The sequence below is a fragment of the Numenius arquata genome, chromosome 6, assembly GCF_964106895.1.
Source record: "Numenius arquata chromosome 6, bNumArq3.hap1.1, whole genome shotgun sequence".
NCBI lineage: Eukaryota > Metazoa > Chordata > Aves > Charadriiformes > Scolopacidae > Numenius > Numenius arquata.
In genome coordinates, this window is record NC_133581.1 from 20,167,855 (window position 1) to 20,184,371 (window position 16,517).

At 35.3% G+C, this 16,517-nt stretch overlaps 1 protein-coding gene across 1 annotated transcript in view; it reads right to left on the bottom strand.

Annotated features, from left to right (window-relative positions):
• The window catches only part of PDE3B (phosphodiesterase 3B), an 89,235-nt gene that overhangs the window by 17,802 nt on the left and 54,916 nt on the right, over positions 1-16,517 (bottom strand). Inside the window, exons 2-4 of the mRNA XM_074148865.1 lie at positions 6,566-6,616; positions 5,455-5,703; positions 1,654-1,796 (exon numbers count right to left, since the gene is read on the bottom strand). Coding sequence (XP_074004966.1) covers positions 1,654-1,796; positions 5,455-5,703; positions 6,566-6,616 — 443 coding nt within the window. The remainder of the gene's footprint in view (positions 1-1,653; positions 1,797-5,454; positions 5,704-6,565; positions 6,617-16,517) is intronic.

The following is a 16,517-nucleotide window of genomic DNA, read 5'->3' on the forward strand; positions in this document are numbered from 1 at the left end:
GAGTTCAGCTATTTCATCTAACCTTATCCGTAAGAGAAGCACCCATGGAGGATTTTGAGATGATTATGTGTTAGAAGTTAAAGGGAAACCAATAAGAACGATCACTGAAAGACGCAAGGAGACAGGGACAGTGCAAGTATTGGTAAGAACTCTGAAAGGCAGGACACAAACCACAAAAAAGCGAACACATACTCTAGGGATATATGCAGGTGGATAGGAGCAGGGCAGGGGAACATGACTAACAAGAAGTGCTAGTCATCAGGGTCAAGAGATAATTTAAAAGTGATGGAGTATGAGTAAGGGTCTTTTCTACATTGCTACTATTAATCTGGTAAGCTTGAGTAGCTTCTTTGGTTGGTAGGAACCGCAAGGAAATCCTTTGTAAACGTACACTGCATCTGTACCAGAAGTCCTGAGCCTCAAACTGAAGTTCCATTGTTTGTAAGTTTAAAGCAATTTCTCTGGTCTCTGGTTATTTCCAGTGGATATAACTGGGGAGATTTTTTCAAACTCTGATAAACAAATCAGCATGAAAATACGGTCTTTAAAGTACTACGGCTACTACTAGCATCTTCAATTATATTTCATACACAGAAACCAATTAAGTTTTACTATGTAAAAACCTGAAGAGCTTACTTTATTCAAGGGGAAAAAGCCACCGACAAGGGCAAAATTATTTAAATGGTTCACTATAAAATTAAATATAATATTGATAAATAAATTCTTGGACATATGTAGATAAACTTTCATCCACTACTAGTAATTATTAGTAATCAGCATAACTCATATTTTCTTTAGAAAAATGCATCTATTATACTTTTCCTATGATCTATGTAAAACTATTAAAGTCTTTAGAGACACTAAGTATTAAAAAATAGTAAAACCACACACATTTTTACGGATTTAAGCTGCAACACAATTTCAACCATCTGTTGTACTTTTCTTCAAGATATTGAGCAAAGCCATACATATTTACACATTCATATAAAACTGGATATGTAAAGGTTTAATCATATACAACATTAAACAAAAAGGGAAAAAAAGTATGTTTATTTTAATCCTAATTCAAAATGTAATGTTAATTCTGGAAGGAAAAGCTTTATTTGCACCATATTGACTAACAAGTAGACAAGAGACGACATTTTCAATCCACCATACTGCTTGCATGATGACCATAGGAATAATAAATGTTGCAGTACGCACAACAGTGGCTACCAAATGCAAGAAAGTTAGATCATCTTTTTAATTAGAAAACAAATTTTGGTGTATGTAGAAGTTGGAAAGTGATACATATTTCAAGCAAAAAGGAGAAGGAGGAAGTCAGGCAAGGTTTAGAGGTTAAACTAGTTTGTTTTGCCATCATGTATGTTGGACTTTTAGTAGGAAATGAAAAAAAAAACACTGATGTGCAGGTCTACTTATTCTAACAGAGCATGCCATTCAATCTCAGAATGACCTGATTTCTACTTGAGATCAGAGTTACAAAGCATATAATTAACTTGTAACATTTTCCAGTTTATGCTGGCAGAATTTGAGACTAATTCACAAGATTTTACATTAAATACTTCCACTGCCAAGTTCCAACATTACAGACATGAACATTTTAGAATGGCTACATTTATTATTGCCCTTTAAATGTGGTTAAGCGCTTACCTGGATGTGCTATATTCCTGATGAGATCTCTTGCTATTACTCCGTTCCCATCTAGATGATGTTGATTCTATAGATGGAATGCCAGAAACTCCTGAAGTTCGTTTCAGCTGTGATGTCGGCAGGCTATTCCTGCTATTTAATCCCTATTGAGTAATTTAACCATGGTTAAAATCTATATAATTAAAAACAGATATAAAAATTTTATTTATTGTTTGTGAAGACTATTTATTGTTAATTTTTTATAGTGAAACAGTAAGTACGGTATCTTACATTCTTTCTTATCGCTCAAGAAAATAAAAAACATGCAATCAAATTATTTTTCTTACTAGGAATAATTATTTTTCATATCTCTTTTTTTTCCCCAAAATTAAAATATGTAAAGATACTTGTACTATGAAATCCATGTGGTCCAACAATTACTCTTCAGAGCTTTTAAAAATGGAGATCTTCTAGAGATAGTCAGTTGCCATAGGATTACAGATTTTTTTTCTACTCCTCCCAATCATATGACTATATTGTCAGCTCTCCAGCTCTCAGGATAGCCTGAGATTTTGATAACAGATGGTAAATATTGACAGTGTGAGTATTGTGGAACCTGTGGAAAGGGTGATGCACAATGTACAGGGTCAGTTCTGGTCCATCAAGGCTCCCTTCTCTGCTTGCATGCCAGCCCCACAGCATCCAGGAAGCTTCCCAGGCATCCCACCACTCCCAGCCTGGAAGCTGTTAGTCTAGGCACACTGCAGCCCAAACACTGGGAATAACCATTGTACTTGAACACAAAGCCCTCTGCAAAGCAGTGCAAGGGCACTCAAACAGTCCTGTATAGAAATAACTCAGAACGTAGTAGCTCTGCTTTACTGAAATACCCCCAGAAAAGTATATCCATGTTTAAATAGCAACTAATAGAACCCAACTAATAGAAAGGATAGGATCGCTGAACTGAAACTGCAAAGCCAGCTCTGGCATACCTGCATCCATTGCACAGATAACCTAGATATTGTATTTTAAACAAATTAATAAAAAAAAATACCTCTCTCACTGCATTCAGTCCATAATCCACTTATTAACTCATCCCTAGATTTGGCCATTCAATGGTAGGGGCAAGATTCTTCTGCATAATACAGATGTGTGTAATCAGACCTTGCAAAGTAAAAAAGGATGCCAGGAAAAAGCATTTAAAACCAAAAATCCAAAGCAATATTTGCAGCATTGAGTAAGGTCTGCAGGGTCATGTGTGAGGACAGGTGACCCTCGGATACTATCACTTCAAAAGTCTGGCAAAATGATGACTTTGTAATTTTAAGCTTCATCAAAGATCATACTTCACTCACAAAGCTATTACATATTTCCAAAAAATGAAACAGTGTTGACACAAAGAGTCCAGTCTCTTACCCTGAAAAATCAGGCTGCTTTGAGTCCTCAGTATGGGATGTATCTTGACTCTGTTTGCTTTGCTGCAAAGCTGTAGTCACAGCCAGAAAGGTGGAATTGGACAGGCAGAACAAGACCACCATGTTGCCCACAGAAACATGCAGCAGTCCCTAAGCAGCCCTACCAGAAAGAGAACTGGAGGAGCATATTCTGTGTGCTATCATACAACGGTAGATTCAGGCTAGAACGGACTTCTCTGTCAGTGGACCACATCAATCTAACCTGCATGCCCTCTACAACGTGGGGAGCACAGCTGAAAACCTCCAACATTGGAGAAGAAAGGTTCACTCCCCAAAACAAGTGCACATTAGCACAATAAGGAAACACGGGCCCAGAACCTATACTTACTTTTTCTTCTTCCTGGCTACTCTAAGAATAAGAGAACACTAGGGATATGACAAATCTCCAGAACTTTCCCCTACTAGATAAGGAAGCAGAAAAAAAACAAAACAAGGGTAGGAAAGAACTAAGGAACTACAGATCACAGTGAATAGGACCAACTGGGCAGTTTACACTTTCCAAGTTGTTGACTACCAAGAAACTCAGAATGAAGAGTTAGTATTAGATAACCAGTTATTGCTAGCCCAAGATCTGAAGCTAGGTTTCAGTTTCTTTCTTTTCCTTTTTTTTTTTTTTTTTTGGTGTTTTTTTTGTTTGTTTGTTTGTTTTTCTACCAAAGAGAACAGGTAGTTCCCCAGCAGAAGTGAAAAAAAATATAACTGGATGCACTTTGGAAGGCAGTCAGGGAAGAGAAATAACAACATATATAATCCTCAGCAAAGAAACAACTTGTTTGAAATATGGAGAAGACCTTTTATATTCCAAGGTAGTGAAAGAGAGAATGGGAACCTTTCAATATAGTCTGAAAGGTCCCATTTTGAAGAAGTAGTTTCTTAACGATTTTCTTTGGTGTGTCATAATCTGGAGTTTGTGCTGACTTACCTGGCTTTTGAAAGAAAGAGAAAACCTTTTCTTTCTTGCAGTAACATACATAGGGGTAGATCTTTAGGCTTACTTTTAAACATATACCAAAGTCAAACATTCATTGAGTAATAGTGACAAGCACTATTTTATCCACCAGGTAAAGAAATATACAGAAAAAAACTCCAGACTTAAAGGAAGATTTACTTTAAGGAAAGAGGAAAAGAGAACAGCTGTGAAAAAACATAACCTTTCAATCTCACATAATCTTTATAACCAGTCTTCAGTAATGAACATTTTTCATTTGAAAAAATTCTGACTAGCTATATAGAAATTTTAAAAATCTGAAGTTACTTTTTTGTATTCACATAAATTATATTTTTCACATTGGTATAACAAGCCTTAGCAGTTTTCAAAAAAATCCACAAAGAAAAACGTATGCTGAATGATTATAATCCCTACCCAATTGAACTCTGCAGATATCCATGTGACATTCCAAGGAATTTCAAACTGCAATAATCCTGCAGGATCTTCCACAGAGTAATCTGTAGACACTAAGCTTTTCCCCAAAAGCATTTGTCTTGACAACAGTTCCCAACAGACATTTCACAGGCTGAATCTGGTTCTAGACAGTTTATCTGGCTACAAAATACTAAGCCAAGTGGATCAGTTTGGACCAAGCTTTCCACTGCCTGGAAAAGGAAGCAACTACAGGGGAAGGACATCCCAGACCAGCCTCCACAATAAACAGCCTCAAGCTGTCAGTACCAGGCTACCTTAGAATTACTAGCTCTGGTGCACTGTAGATGAATTTCTATGTTTGAATGTTTTTCCAACATATTCCTTAACATGTCATACAGTAACTACATTCATGCTTTCACTTATTTACCCTAGATAATGGAGAAGTGACTGTAGATTTACACACTGGTCCCATAACATGATGTGCTGCACAGAAAGAAGAGATATGTTTCCTTTTACACAGTTTATTTGCTTCTGTCTGATGGCTAGTTTGGTGTTCACAAGACTAAATTTCTTTGGGTAAAAACATCAATAAAAAAGCCACACTGACAGCAATTGTCATACCAAGAATGTGGGAGAATCAGGAACAGCCCTGGTTGTGCCACATCATGAGAATATAACATCTTAATTTTATATTTGCTTTTAGTTTTCCTAATTCTGTGTTTATTTTGAGGAATCATGTGTTCAGAGTGCAGATCAGTGCTTTTACCTGTCTATCTATCAACCACTTGAATTTGTATTTTGATACTTATCTACATTTCACTCAATCTGTTTTCACAGCTGCTCTCTTTTGACCTTAAACATAGTTCACAGGAACTCAAGTAAAGAAGCTATTACCCATACAGGGGCATTCTTTCCAGATGAATTTTCCTTGATAGTTTTTTTTTTTAATTGCAACACACAATAAATGAAAATTAGTTATTCGACCTTGAGCAGCTTTCGATCTCCTTTTTCAGCAGGATCCTCTATTTCAGGACAGGGGAAGAAACCAGGAAATGGTGTGAATGGACTAGCCTTTGGCCTGCATGTGCCTGAGAAAGCACCAATCAAACTATTAATGCTTCGAAGGGAAGAAATCACTTGTGGTGGAAGGGATGGGTCAGTCAGGAGGTCTGTTAGCATGCCCCGAGCCTCATTTAGTACTGAAAGATCAACTCCATTTCCACTGCCAGCATTCTAGAATAGATGGAAATATTGCAAACTATTAACATATCAAAACATTTCACAGCATTCTAAGTTTTAAGTAAGCATCTTATCCATTGCAAATTTTAAAAAAAAATAAATCAATGTAATGTATTTTTCTTTTAAAGAAAATATATACATACAGACACATTCAGACACCAAATTTTGCAGGTTTTTTTTCACACAATAAAAAAAAAATATTCAGAATTCAACATTAGCTTTCAGGGTTTTTTTTTTTTCTCTATTTGACATAAAGATCTGGTGCCAATTTTTTTATCTCAGTTTTTCATTACTTTGCCTCAGAATTAAAATTAGTGTTCTATCTCTTCCAATAATATCAACAGAAACGTTAGTGGCCAAACTGGTATAAGCCCCTGAGAGAGTTGCAATTTCCACAGCCTCATTACTTTCATTAACTCTGATTCTACTGAAACAAATCCTAATAATTCTGTCAAAGAAGTGATTAGTTTTCATTTGGCACAATTATCTGAACAGGAACAGCAATAGCTGTTTAGATGCCACTGCTGATACAAGAGAGAGGGGAAGAAACAAGCAATTAAGACAAAAGGTGAGAACATGATAGATCTGAGTTTGGTGACTTTGCTGGAGAATCACTCCCTAAAGTTATGCAAATGGTTATTTAAAAAAACCACACTCATCTTAGGTGTGAGACTGTTATCATATACACTGCAAAGTAGCTCCCTGTCAACTGCTAAACATCAAGCCCCTGCTACATAGAGCTAGAATGTACCAGGACATAAATCATCAACAGGAACATCGAAATCTGACAATTTACAGTGAACTCTTTATTCAATCACATTTCACAAAAGAATAATAAGTTTCATAATACACTGACCTGATAATAGGGCTTGTACCATTGCTTCAAATCCCAATCCCAAAGTATCATCTGTTAAAAAAAAAAAAAGAAAAAAGAAAAAAAAAAGAAAAAAAGAAGAGTAATAAGTGCTAATGCTGAAAAACAACAATGGAATAAATTTTGATTATGCGAAGTAATATAAAGTGCTTCTCCATTCATGTATATGCAACTTAGGCCATTTTCTCAGTTAACACTACCCCAGTAAAAGTTGTAAAGAAGAGTCTGAAGAAATTGCATGCAACAGAAATATTTTGATGACAGAATAATTATATGGCCTTATTTCAATATTTCTGAATTGTTTATAAATCATTTAACATGTACACTAAATTAGATGATGAAAGTGCCTTCCTGCTCTATTCACCTCAACTTATAGAAGAAAATCTATCCTGAAACTTCCAATATAATTTACAACTTTTTCTTTCCATAACTCGTCAAACAGTAGCAATTTTATAAATACAGTGCAGAAAGCACTACATTAACATCATTTATTTTTTAAAAAGACAAACAGCTCCTCAATATCTCAGGTTAAAAATTGGTAATTTTAAAAGCATTTTCTTGCAGGAGGTTTTTTTTAGGTTTTCCTTGAATATGTTTACAAATCTACATGTTCTGAATAACTTCACAAAACCCACTAAACCCACAAAAGAACGTCAGCAACACAATCTGAAGATACTATCAGCTTCAAGTACGTCAACAGCACTCAATTTTTCTTCTATACTGACAAAAAATAAAAAATAAAAGAAATGAAATTCAGATGTCTGTTTTGTTTCCAAAGTATTCAGTCTTTGGGGCTTCTTTACAGGTTCTAATTATTCTCTGATAAACTAATTCATTTGCAGAACATTCACGCACAAATTAGACAAATATAAAGGTAACCCATTTTTTTTCCTCTTTTCCGTAGCTACAGAGCACAAATAAAGTGCCAATACCCAAATATTAACTTGGTAGTTCATATTCTGCAGTCCTGTAAGTTTTTCTGCTTATTTTTATAGGTAAGAACTGTGTTTGGTTTTGCTCCTCTAATACTAACAGCTCTTTCATGGCGAAAACATTATGTTCCAGGCTGGCGCTTGTCCAGCAGAAGGTGCAGAAAGTGTTGATAAAGAAATACAGGCTGACGTGTCTGCAGTACCCAGGGCAAGGGCAGTACTTACAGGCTCTCTTTCTCTTCTGATATCTTCATAGAGATACATTCAAACCATGTTTAAAGTTAATAGTTATGGCATCCACTTTCTATGAAAAGTGGTCTATCATTAAGCGTGTGCTCAAACTGGAAGTAAGTTATGCTATATCAGGAAGCCATACTGTGTAAAGCAAGCAGATCTAAATCAAGAATTAAGAATTTAAGAATTTGAGTTTTTTGGGGTATTTAAGTGATTAATCTAGGTACCATCTCCTCATTCATTTTTTTTTCTTTAAACAAACAAACAAACAACAAACCCAAAGCACAGGAGACAACTCTTAGCATTAAGATAATGACCAACATTATCTGGCCATAACCAGATACATTTTGTGTGATGCATTTGTTTTTAGCATGGTAAAGATGAAGGGGATTTTCTTCCATAACAAACTAGAATGAGTTGTCCATCTGGGCAGGTTGGGTGGTTTTGTTTTTCTTCATTCTCAGTTTTTTTTTTTACTGTATGTATCAAACATAGGTAAATCTTTTGGTTTCATTCTGTCCTCCCAAGCTCAGACACAGCGACTGCATTAATCTGCTTCATTGACTTTTGACTCAACCAGCAACAAAGATCAGATGTCCACATGAGTTCAGTTAGTTGCATTAGCAACCTTTGATACTAATGGTCCACAAAGTTGCGTCAGCTTGCTTGCAATCTTGCAATCTCCATTAGCGGGCACAAAGGAAAAAGAGGTTTCCCTCCCCCCATCTCATCTAATATTTTATTTTTGTTTTAAATGTGTGGTATGTTAGCTAACTTTATTTATTTGTCATAAATGAGATCTTAATAAAATACCTATGCTCTTGCTAATTCCAGAACATTTCTGTACCAAACCTTTAACTGCAACTACTTTTACTGATGCAACCTCCTTTAAGCCATTGGGAGCTTTTGTGTACATGTATGTACACATACGCGCACTCACATAAGCTATACTGCTATAATTTGGGGTGTCAATCTATATGACTAAAAAAGTTCAAAACCTTCCTTTTGGCTTTAGTCCTGCTATAGTAAAGAAATAGGCTCAAAGTTGCAGAGGCAGAAAATATTCAGTGGAAAGTGTTACTGGTATATCTTGTGTCCCATACTCACCCAGTACACACAAGGTAAAAATATGCACAGCTCATGCAAAATCTATTTCCAATGCAAATAATGGTTTGATATTTTACGTGGCAGGGCAGCATTTTATACACAATTGTATTTAAATGAAAAATTTCACAGCTTGGATTCATGATAGAAAACTTTCTATTGTTATTTAAACCAGAAGAATTAAGCTTCTACACTGATACCGATTTTACAGCAAAGAAACTAAACCTGTTGAAATAAACAGAACTTAAAGTTACCTGTATGTTGTCAATGGATTATTTTTTTTTAATTCACTATACATCACCATTAATTAGAAGTCATACCTCCTGCGAGAAGACAGGTGTAGCATATTAGCACAGCTAGCAGGCTACCACAGTCTATTTTGTAAAATTTTCAGGTTTCATTCTATGGGCCACACACTGAAGTAATTAAAATGAGCTGATGAAAATTTTAGGCACAAAGTAGCAGTCTCTTCTACTAAGCACAATGGAAAAAAATGCAGATCACTATTCAATGAATGTTTTTCGATGGTAAATACAACTTGAAACACCTCTATACTAATCAAATATTTTTTCTTTACAGTTAATAATGAAGGGGCATTATTAGCTTTTCTTAGATGCTTACAACACACCACAAGATGGCACTCAAATCCAGAAAGCCTCCCCGACAAAAACAATTTCGGGAGAAAGGAACGGAAACCAGCAGCATATTCCTTAACACAACTTCTGCAGAATTGAAATGGTTTGAAGGACAAGGGGGGGGGGGGTGGGGGTGGGTGGTGGTGACAGTTTTAAAGGTTAACAGCTGAAAAATTCTGCTTCTTTATAAAACCGTCTCTGTTTAAAGAAGAACTTACTCTTTACCATTCTATTCAGAAACTAACTGTAAGGAAACTGTACTTTCTCACTACCTACCAGACTCAGTTTAATTAGCCTAACTTCATCCCTTGCAAGTTAAATAAGGAATACTAAAAAAGCAGCATTTTGGTTGTGAATTTGGCAGTCAAAGCTTTAATTAATTGCTGTGGATCATCAACAAAGAAACAAAGTATTCCCAGAGTCGCATTAATCTTACAACAGCAGTAAAAAGGATACAGTTTATTTTGACTTAATGTGAACAGACCAACAGATCTTAAAATAGGTCTTAGGCAGAGCAATTTTTGATTTTGCAACCATAAGACTTGTTGCAGAAAGATCTGTACTCTGTAATACTAAGATTTTGTAACCGATTGCACATAACGTTCTTCCTCACCTCCTCCAACAAGAAACACCTGATTTAGGAGGGACTTGAGTCATAAAAGTTCCAAGCTACATCTTAAACCTCTGCTTAGCAAGTCACACACTTTGGCTTTTGAGCATCCATTGTCAGTGCCAACATCACAGCAATCATACAACTGGAGTTCCTTTGGAAATAAAACTGCAGTGGGCTCTGATATTGCAGATGAACTTCTGAAAGGTAAGAAATATATAGCCCTCCCCTGATAAATAGGTATACCAAATTACCAGTCAGGTTGGAGAAGCAGTTCTCATACCAGCCTGGCTCTAACCCCAGGGTTTCCCAGTCCATCCAAAGTGCAATGATCACACTTTCCTGGTTTTATATTTCTGTATAATTGCCTGTCAAGCTGATCAGGGTTTTGAAGGACAGTTAATGAAAAACAAAACCAAACCCCACACATAACACACTACTATGCCTTGTTCTTTAACAGTCAAGGATTGTATTATATTTAACTATAATAATTGAATCGATTTAGCCTATGAAATAAATTTCAACAAGCCAGTTAAAAGAAGACAAGCCAACTTCCAAAACCCCTTAAAGTACAAGTGACCTTTTCCAATTTTGCCACCATCAACCAGTGATGGGCTTAGGACAAACTGACACACGCCACTCTAAACAGGCTAAGAGTATCAACAGAGGGATTGACATCACTGGAAATACTTTTTTTTTTTTTTAAGGCTAAAAAGTTGTTAAAGTTCAACAAATTCTCCACAGAGTTGCTATCCCAAAGAATGAACACTATATTCACTTCTACGGTTGTCTAGTCAAATCTACAGAGATTTTAAATACATATCACTTACTGGAAACATGCAGGAAAATTGACAACAGGCATGAGGCATTACGCTTTGTTTATATTTTCTCAAACAATGAAAACAGTATTTCCATATTCTCCAGGGGAATTGCCATGCAATTTGAACACAAGAATTTTAGAATCAACTTATCTGACACTATTTCTAAGCCATCTATTCACTGGGGAAAAAAAAAGAAAAAAAAAAAAAGGAAAAAAAAAAAAAAAGAGACAAAGGCCCTGATTGTTGAATATCAACCCAAGAATTACCAAAACTTAAGGATGGCACTTTTGCAAAGCACATGTTAGCAACATCAGAAACATTTGTTAAAAAAGTACACAAGGTAACAGTAATAAAGGAATAAAGGCCTTCCCTAATACAGCTTACAGTTCAAACAGCAACAGAAGCAAGCAACATTAATTTTTACAAAGAAAAAGGAAAAACAGTGCTCCTCTGAGAAGCTTATAGTCTAAATAAACTAAAAACAGATGAGAAATGGGAGAAAATAGTCAGTGAAAACTGACAGTGCTTCAGGGTTTTTGTTTGTTTTTAATGATTTTTCTTTATAGAAAGTTATCTTTCCTATCATGGCGCAGCCATAGTTTCCACGGCCTGTAACAGATATGTCTTTCAGAAGCGAGCTAATGCCATGGAGGGTGGAGTTCTTTGGATCTTCTTTGCATGAGTGCCACAGCTCCATTTGATTAAAGTCATGCTTGAGGAGTATTTTAAACTCCTAAAGGTTTAAGCACAATAAAAGCCTATGAGTTTTGCTTTTCTCAAATTATAAACCACTCAAATTACTATAAAAGTACACTAAGCATTTTTAAAGTTTTTTTAAGAAATTGTTTAACGCTTAACTCAAGCTATATTTGGCTAGGTAACTGTGTAATGATATTCTCAGAATAATTTAACTTATAAAATACAAAATCATACCATCTCAGCTACTCAAGAATTACTTGTGTTTGTGCAGAGTTATACTAAGGACAATATTCATATTTATGCAGAGATTTAAAATACACAGCTACAAAAAAAATGTTTCAGAGCTTAGAAATCTAAAAATCAATTTTAAAACTAGAATATAACTAATAAATACACTCCCTACCCTAAGCTGAAATGTGCAAACCATCTAAGGCCATACACAATGTTAAGATTTGTAAAATGGCTGTTTGATTTTCTTAACTAGGTAAGTGGGAAGTTTTAGTTTCAATGACATTCAGGGTGTGCTTTAGCGCTTGTTAAAAAAAGAAAACTTGTCCCATTTGACACCATCCATTCATATTGCATGCTCCAAAATTTTAATGGAGAAAAAACAAGTACAAAAATGAGTTCTACTTCTGACCAAGTCTTTTATTGATCAAATATAAAAGACTTCTAGTTGCTAGTAGCATCTGTTTGACACCATTAGGCATTAGCTCCGTAAATAAATATTTCCATAGCAACCAAGCATAGAATTAACTAAACAATGAAGCCAACACCATAGCAACTTGATTCAGAAATCAACTCTGTAAAAAAATCATCTCATTCAAAAGCAAAATTCTACAACCAGATGAGAAACTAATTTATTGTAAAATATAAAAAAGCTTAAAGCTTACATTACATATCCATTTCTTTTCATGACTGCTTTTCAAAGAAGACTGATGCTAGATTCATTGCTTTTCTTTCTAAATTAGTCTCTTGTAACAGCTTACAATCAATTAGGTTTTAAACTCATGTAATTTAATGATACAAAAACAAACACAGCAGTATACAACCTAGAAGTCTTGTTTTATTTATTTATTTATTAGGATTTTTCCCTCTCTAGGTAGAAAAAGTAGATTTTGAAAAACAGTATGTTATTAAGTAGTTAAAGTTGTATTCAGTATGAGACTAAAGGTGATGTAACCAAAGAATGGCTCTGTCAAAGCAGAGGTAGCATTATTTAGATACCACAGACAACATTCTGTTGTGAAATCTTGCAGGCCAAAAAAACAGCCACTTGAGTAGATTATTGAAATCAAAACAAAATACAGCACTTGGAAAAGCATTCAATATGATACCTAAAGCATTCAGAGTCATGATGATATTTCTCCACCCACTAAACCTTCCCATGAAAATATATGTGACAGCAAAAAACTAGGATATTTTTGGAATCCTAATTTTATCACTTCCTAACTCTATACAATTTATTTATCCAAGGTCATAAAATGGCTAATACGTTGTGAAGTCTGCAGATAGCCACAATCTTTAAACAGAAACTGAGTGCGCTTTCATGGTTCTGAGGTTTGGATACATGTACTGAAGGAAACAGCCATATCTCCTATCCTAAACTCTGTCATTGACTCTCCTAAACTCTTTCATAAAAGGCATTATCTTCACCTTTTTAAGAAGTCTAAAATCCTCCTTCAATTCAAAGATACTTGCTTCTACTTAATTGCTGTAGTAATTACTACTGTATGCATTAAATAGTACCTGCAACATACTTGGCTGGACACATAAGAACAACACTGGAAAATACAGGTGTGTGGCCACAATAACGTCTTCACTAGACTCCACAGTATACTGATCTTCCCTGCAAATGCAAATCTTTCACAAGAGCTGCATCTAACTAAACTTTAACAAGTCACTTTAGAGTCTTCACGTGGCTAGTTACTGTTTTCAGTAACTTTGTTCTCAGCACAGTTAAAAAAACAGAGCAAAAATGCTCCATTCTGCTATGCTGAAGTTTCAAATAGGCCTTCAGCAGGCTTATTCTTGAAGTTTATATTACTCCCTGCAAGCGGAAAAATATTTTCTTGTTTGGTTGGGTTTTTGCTTCTTTTTTATGTGTTTGCTTCATTTGTTTGTTTTTTAAAAAATATGATACTTCTGCTTTTGTAACCAGGAGTATCAGCAGGTCAGTTTCTACTTTGCCTGCTCTAGAAAGTTTTCCGTTTTTCTTATTGCTTGTTATGTTTGCTCCCATCTTCGTTTTAACATTTTTTAAGATCTTCAAATGTTTCAAAAAGGTTCTAAAAGGTGTTTTGTCTATAAAGAGAAAGTAGGGGGTTTTTTTCTTCTTATGTAGGTAATGAAAAAAAAAAACCTAGCTAAAACCACACTTAGGTCATTTCCTGTTCCTTCTAGGTTTTGTCAGACTCGCACGTCAGAGTAAAGGCCAACCAGTAATTTATGGCAAGTGGGGGAGGGAGGGCAGAGGGAAAAAGCCTGCTATGTGCAGATCCTTTAATTGCCCATTATAAGCATTTTCCTTTCGAGCATGTGGTTCCAATCACCATCAAAGAAAAGAAATAGCACTAGGTGGATTACTGCTCTGATCTGGTACAGCTGCTTCGGTGTTCTGGCATTCTGTACTTCTTTTACCATCATCCAAACCCTAAAACCATTTTTAAAGCTGTGTTTATTTTACAAAAAGCAAAATCTAGGAATTGCTCTCAAAACATTCTTTTCACATTTACCTATTGGCATTATATTAGAGTTGTACATAGTAAGTACCTTTAATGTTGTGTTGATGCACTGTTAATGTATCTTGTTGGAACAGGCAGAAGAGAGCAACCTTAAATTTTATCTTTCTGCAATAGAAGGATGTGTACAAATCTTACGCTGAAGCCTTTTGCTGTATGCTGATATATTCTTAATGCAGTAACTAAAACCACTTGCAAGACGTGAACTGATTTCCCCCTCTATTGCCTTAAATGTTTTAATCAAGTGGATTTTTTCCACCTATTACACTAGAGATATAGGAATGAATCTCAGATCTTTTTGTTTTCAGCAAAGAGAAACTATTTCATATGACCACAAGTTGTTTATTTTTTTCAGCACTCAGCTAAAGAAAAGGAGATACTCAATTTTTCAGAAAGATTTTTATCACAACTCTCTTTAAAATCCCATAAAACCACGTTTCTCCTCTTTCCCCAAGTCCCTCTCTAAAACACGCAGCATAAAATTAATCTGTACAACTCTCTCAGCCAAAAATTAATGTGAATGTGAGAACAGTTCCCATCAAATGAATTAGATCAAGTGATCACCTAGTCCAGTATCTTGCCACTGACAACAGCAGCCAACTCATGATATGAATATTCTTAAGTAAGCAGTACTAATTTTCAGAATATTCTTTCAGCCTCACCAACACAGCTCAGGGAGCTTATATTGTATGCCTTTGTATATTACAAAGGTCAATAGATTTTTCACCTTTGCATTTGCTTATAGTTGTTCTCCAGCTAACTTCAGGCACAAGACAATTTTTTTCAGACTACGAGGCTGTATTTTCAAATCCCCCAGACTAGTTCATTCAGAGATACAGCACCTTCAGAGTAGCAAAACCTGTAATTGACTAAACACCACCACTTTTTTATTTGATTGCATTAATTGTTGTCTTAAGGAGTTTTATTTACAAAATTGCCACAAGGTACCAGCTTTACACAAATCAGTGTTGTTTTCTTTCAATAACTGAATTATGATGAAAAAGAAACATTACAGGGACTGAAGTTAGGAATGGTCAAGAAGCCAAAGAAGATATTATGTCATAAAGGAAAGCAAATATTGCTGCAGTGCTGTGGTTGGAAGTTATACATGAGGATTGAACTAACTAAATTCTCAGTTGTTCGAGCTAAAGAATCAAAAGCCACAGTTTAAAAACAGATGAGAGAGTATAATTATGAGTCTGATTACAAGAGCAATTGTGTCAGCAAAAGTTAAATCAGTATTAAAAAAAAACAGAGAATCTCTTAATGGACAAGTTTCTGGTTGAAGTGCCAGGAAATACAAGATGAGATCTCTTGGGGGAAAAAATATTGAAACTCTAGAAGAACGTAATACAGATTGCTGTCAGAAACAGAGAAGAACAAGGGAATGCAAATTGTTGCAGTCTACAGAAAGTGCCAATTTACTTTTCTCTAATGTATTCATGTTAAATAGTACTGTAGTTGGTAGCTTCATAAGCAGCTGAGAAAAATCTCAAACCGCAGCAGATTTGAAAAAACATAGTATTTTTTTTCCCATGTAGTAATGTTGTGATGCTGTTCTAAGTGAAACACTTGTTGTAACATTAGATGATGCCTAGATTAAATAAAACTACTTGGGGAGATCCACTTTGTCCCACAAACAGCAAGTCTCGCATAGGTAGTGCTTTATGTCAGGCTTTGCAAACTGAACAAACGAATCACCGCTAGCAGTATGGGGAGGGCCACATACACTGTTCCACCTTGCCTCGTGATAAACTCATCCATCTAGGAAGAGAGTATGCAGTCAAACACCTCTAGTAGTTGTTACCAGTTATTAATCTTCTTGTGAAGAAGTTCTCTATGAAAAGATTGAGGGATGAACAAACTCAGATTTCAGTTAAGAGGGAAAAAGAATCCCCGACACCCTAAAACTCCAGAAGTCATTGTGAAATGCTATTGGTTTTTTATAACATTTAATAGCACATCCTCCTGAAATTGATTTACTTTATGTAGATATAAGCCAAGTTTCACACTCTGCTAATATTATAACTAAAGGTACACTTCCAGAGAAGAGAAATCATCTTTGTCCCACAATCAACATCTCTAAAACTACAGGTTCTTTTCTTCATTGGCCTTTTCATAAATTATGTTCCATTATGCTGTTCAAACTATCACAGGA